At 44.4% G+C, this 1,384-nt stretch overlaps 1 protein-coding gene across 1 annotated transcript; it reads left to right on the top strand.

The window, feature by feature from the left end:
- Positions 1–6: 6 nt before the first annotated feature.
- LOC147820022 (uncharacterized) lies at positions 7–1,355 on the top strand. Its single transcript, XM_087178464.1, has 3 exons — positions 7–112; positions 463–840; positions 1,098–1,355. Exons 1-3 carry the CDS (start codon positions 92–94, stop codon positions 1,233–1,235), a joined length of 537 nt encoding a protein of 178 aa, XP_087034590.1. The 5' UTR covers positions 7–91; the 3' UTR covers positions 1,236–1,355.
- The last annotated feature ends 29 nt before the right edge of the window (positions 1,356–1,384 follow it).

Genomic DNA, 1,384 nt, shown 5'->3' with positions numbered 1-1,384 from the left:
CTTGGTGCATTGGAGGGCTCAGAAACAACAGTGGCTTCACAAGAAGAGCAGACAGGAGCCTTCCCAAGATAACATTTACTCTGAGGCCACAATGTACTCCCCATTAACAGAGGTACATGAGCAGAAAGGCACCTATTGTAGGGATAGACTTGGACAGAATTGTGCCCTTTGTGTACAGTGTCATATTTAACAAATCAAGGTTTGTTTGTTTTTTTAAAGTTTGAAAAGTAAAACAACTAATAAACCACAAAATCATAATAATCACATAATAAATCACAAAACCTCAAAAATGAAGGACTGAAAGATGAAGACAGGCTTTTGATGAAGAGTGGGGGAAACAATGCTAGTGTCTTGTTTAAAATGTTTCCTGCTATCGTAAATAAAACATTGGTGCTATAGATTGAATAATTTTCTACCAATGTACATATTTGTTAATTCTTTCTTTCATGGCTTCCTAAACAGAGTTTAGCTCCTGAGCTGGAGGCCTACCAGTCCCATCAGTCCCCAGTCATCAGCATTGATGAAGACAAATTAAAGGCAGCAGGAGACAGCCAATCCTCATCCCTCCTGCCCAGACAAACCGGACAACAGGAGGAGAAGAAGATAGAGGATGGGTACGAGGTCATGAACAGTATCGGACCACGTGGGGGCGAGGCTTCCTCCTCAGAGTCTCCCAAACCCTCCATTGTGGTCCTCAAAGAGCCAAACAGCCCCACTCTAGGGGGCACGGTCAACCTCATCCTTAGCTTTGGTAACACAGGGGACAGCCAAGTTCAGTTGCTTGACCCACCTGCTAGGACTGATGAGGTAGTGGAGGACACCTCTGAGCCTGTCCACAGGGTGAGAAACGCATTCATCACTTCACTCTAGAAGTCACGAAACATCATTACAGAGTACAGGCATTACTGGCTACACACATTTCTTCCCCAAAAGTACTGAAACAAATGATATTTATTGCTGTTCTTGAAGGACAATTCAGTAACATTCATTCTCTGTAATGACATGCATGGGATCTCCCTCCTAGACTGTCTGCTGCTGTTCATTCCTCCCTCTCCTTTGGCCTTCATATCTTCCTTTTTCCCCATTTTCTCCCTCAGCCCACTGTGCCTCAATCTTCTGCCTGTAAAAACTTTTGGAGGCGCTGCCAGGGGCTTTTGGAAAATACTTTGGGTAGTTTAAAGCGAAAGAGAAAGATTTATCGGCAGAGTGCAAATGAGGTAAATTGCGCGGATTGAATTGGAATTGCATGCTGCGTCTCAAAGTGTGCTGGGGATGCATGCTGTGTGTAGTTGTTTTCTGGTGGCAGCATGCTCTACTAACCCTGTTACAAGGTACAGTCGGTATACTGCCTCCCCACGTTGTTGCCTTGTCAGTTAACCATGAG

The sequence above is a fragment of the Seriola lalandi genome, unplaced genomic scaffold (assembly GCF_002814215.2).
Source record: "Seriola lalandi dorsalis isolate HSWRI2012SDOR001 ecotype SW California unplaced genomic scaffold, Sedor1 jcf7180002005241, whole genome shotgun sequence".
Taxonomy (NCBI): Eukaryota; Metazoa; Chordata; class Actinopteri; order Carangiformes; family Carangidae; genus Seriola; species Seriola lalandi.
Note: the sequence above shows the minus strand (reverse complement) of the source record. Positions and strands in the feature narration are given on the sequence as shown.

Coding starts and splice junctions, on each gene's coding strand:
- LOC147820022 (XM_087178464.1), top strand. CDS start 92: ATGTACTCCCCATTAACAGAG. Junction 113..462: donor TGTACTCCCCATTAACAGAG/GTACATGAGCAG, acceptor CTTCCTAAACAG/AGTTTAGCTCCTGAGCTGGA. Junction 841..1,097: donor CCTCTGAGCCTGTCCACAGG/GTGAGAAACGCA, acceptor TTTCTCCCTCAG/CCCACTGTGCCTCAATCTTC.